Here is a 2,212-nt window from a genome sequence, read left to right as displayed (position 1 = left end):
CATGTCCAGGATGCTAAATGGACACATCCTAATTTTCACATATTTCTACGTATTTTCTTGGACACAGTGTGCAGGCAATGTTCGAGATGTGGTCAGGGCTACTGCAGGGATATAGCCTGATTTCCAGGCATTAGTGGGTAGTTTCTAGGACACGGTGTGCAGGCCATGTCCAGGATGTGGCAGGGCCGCAGCCTGATTTTCAAGCATTTTTAGGCAGTTTCTGGGATATGGTGAGCAAGCCAAGTCCGGGATGCATCCGGGCCACGACGGGGTCACAACCTGATTTTCAAGCGTTTTTGAGAAGTTTTTGGGCATGGTGTGCAAGCCTTGTCCTAGACACAACCTGATTTTTAGTCATTTCTCGTTAGCTTCTAGGTCACCGTGTGCAGGTCATGTTAAGGATGCGTTAGGGCCACAGCAGGGACAGAGCTTGATTTTCAGGAAATTGTGGCTAGTTTCTGGGGATGGTGAACAGGCTATGTCCAGGACGCCTCCTGGCCAGGTGGGGATGCAGCCTGATTTCCAGGCATTTCTAGGCAGCTTGTGGACATGGTGTGTTGCCCAAGTTCGAGACGCATCCTGGCCGCAACAGAGACGCATCCTGATTTTCAGGCATTTCTAGGCAATTTCTGGGACTTGGTGCGCAGGCCAAGTTCGGGACACGTCATGGCCACGGCAGGGACGCAGTCTAATTTTCAAGCATTTCTAGGCAGATTTTAGGTCATAAGGCTTAGGGTTTAGGGTTTTTCTTCAATTAATTTTGAATTAAAAGCAGGAAATATATACGTGATAAAGAATAATAAAAATAAAATGTAGCTCAACGTTACAACCCATGAATGATAAAATTAGTCTACACAATGAAACCAAACTTCCCACCGTCGCAGTGCCACAAATAAACCCCACCGCCACCTTTAAACCAGTAGCACCATTAGTCGGGGCTGGCGCCGGTGCATGGTAGTGGTGACGATGATGATGAGGAGAAGGTGCTTGCACTGTAGATTGGTTGCTGGAGCCATGTTTATTGGACATAACCATAACCTCTAGCTTTTGACCCTTCTAGCAATGTTCTTCACCTCCACTGATAAAGAAAAATAGACCTAATTTTTCTATTGAAATTGTAGTTTCTCCACCATGGTGTGATTTTATTGGATTTGCGTTTTTGTAGATTTTGTAGTCTTCCTTGGTCACTTCCAGCACTGAGTCAATCTTGGAATCATACTTCAGAACTAAAGAATCCCCAATCTGAAAATGAGTTTTCTCAGCCCATTTGTTGAACTCGTCAACAGAAGATGGAACTGCCCATAAATTATTTTCACCATCTATTACAAACTCTCTTGCTTCAGAATGAATGCAAAACAAAAACACGACAGCCGAAAATGAAAAAATAATTTTAATTGAAGCCATTTTAATAGGGTGTGCAGGCAATATACAGGACGCGTAAGGGCCGCGGCAGAGATGCAACCTGATTTCCAGGCATTTCTAAGCAGTTTCTTAGACACGGTGTGCAGGGCATGTCCAAGACACATCAAAGATGCAGCCTGATTTTAAGACATTTCTAAGCAGTTTTTAGGACACAATGTGCAGGCCATGACCGAAATGCGTCCGGGCCAAGGCAGGGACGCAGCCTGATTTTCAGGCATTTTTGGCTAGTTTTTGGCCACAGTGTGTAGGCCACATTCCGGATGCCTCCTAGCCGCGGTAGGGACACAGCCTGATTTTTAGGCATTTGTAGGCAGTTTGTGGGCATGGTGTGCCGACCATGTCTAGGACGTGTCCTGGCCGCGACAGGGACGCAGCCTGATTTTCAGGCATTTCTTGGCAAATTTCGGGACTCGGTGTGAAGTCCATGTTCGGGATGAGTCATGGCCATGATAGGGACAAAGCCTGATTTTCAAGCAATTTTAGGCAGTTTCGGGGACACCATGTGCAGGCCTTGTCTAGGATGCGACAGGGGTGTATCTTGACTTCCAGGTATTTCTAGGCAATTTTTGGAACAGGTGTACAGGCGATGTCCGGGACGCATCTAGGTTGCAGCAGGGATGCAGCCTGGTTTTCAGACGTTTCTAGGCAATTTCTGGGACACTCTATACAGGCCATGTCCAGAACGTTGTAGGGACACATCCTGATTTTCATGTATTTCTATGCAATGTCTTAGATACGGTGACAGGTAATGTCCGGGACACGTCGGGGCTATGCAGCCTGATTTCCAGGC

General features: G+C 46.7%; 1 protein-coding gene across 1 annotated transcript; it reads right to left on the bottom strand.

The window, feature by feature from the left end:
• Positions 1–765: 765 nt before the first annotated feature.
• On the bottom strand, positions 766–1,404 carry LOC111375299 (early nodulin-like protein 1). Its single transcript, XM_022998100.1, has 2 exons — positions 1,074–1,404; positions 766–992 (listed from the first exon to the last, which is right to left on the bottom strand). Exons 1-2 carry the CDS (start codon positions 1,402–1,404, stop codon positions 766–768), a joined length of 558 nt encoding a protein of 185 aa, XP_022853868.1.
• Positions 1,405–2,212: the final 808 nt, after the last annotated feature.

This window comes from Olea europaea, unplaced genomic scaffold (assembly GCF_002742605.1).
Source record: "Olea europaea var. sylvestris unplaced genomic scaffold, O_europaea_v1 scaffold1356, whole genome shotgun sequence".
NCBI lineage: Eukaryota > Viridiplantae > Streptophyta > Magnoliopsida > Lamiales > Oleaceae > Olea > Olea europaea.
This window is presented reverse-complemented; position numbering and strand designations above follow the sequence as displayed.

Excerpts from the sequence above, each read along its gene's own strand:
- LOC111375299 (XM_022998100.1), bottom strand. The coding sequence starts at position 1,404 with ATGGCTTCAATTAAAATTATTTTTTCATTTTCGGCTGTCGTGTTTTTG. Across the intron at positions 993-1,073 it reads ATTTTTCTTTATCAGTGGAG|TGCAAGCACCTTCTCCTCAT; the intron begins GTGAAGAACATT and ends ACCAATCTACAG.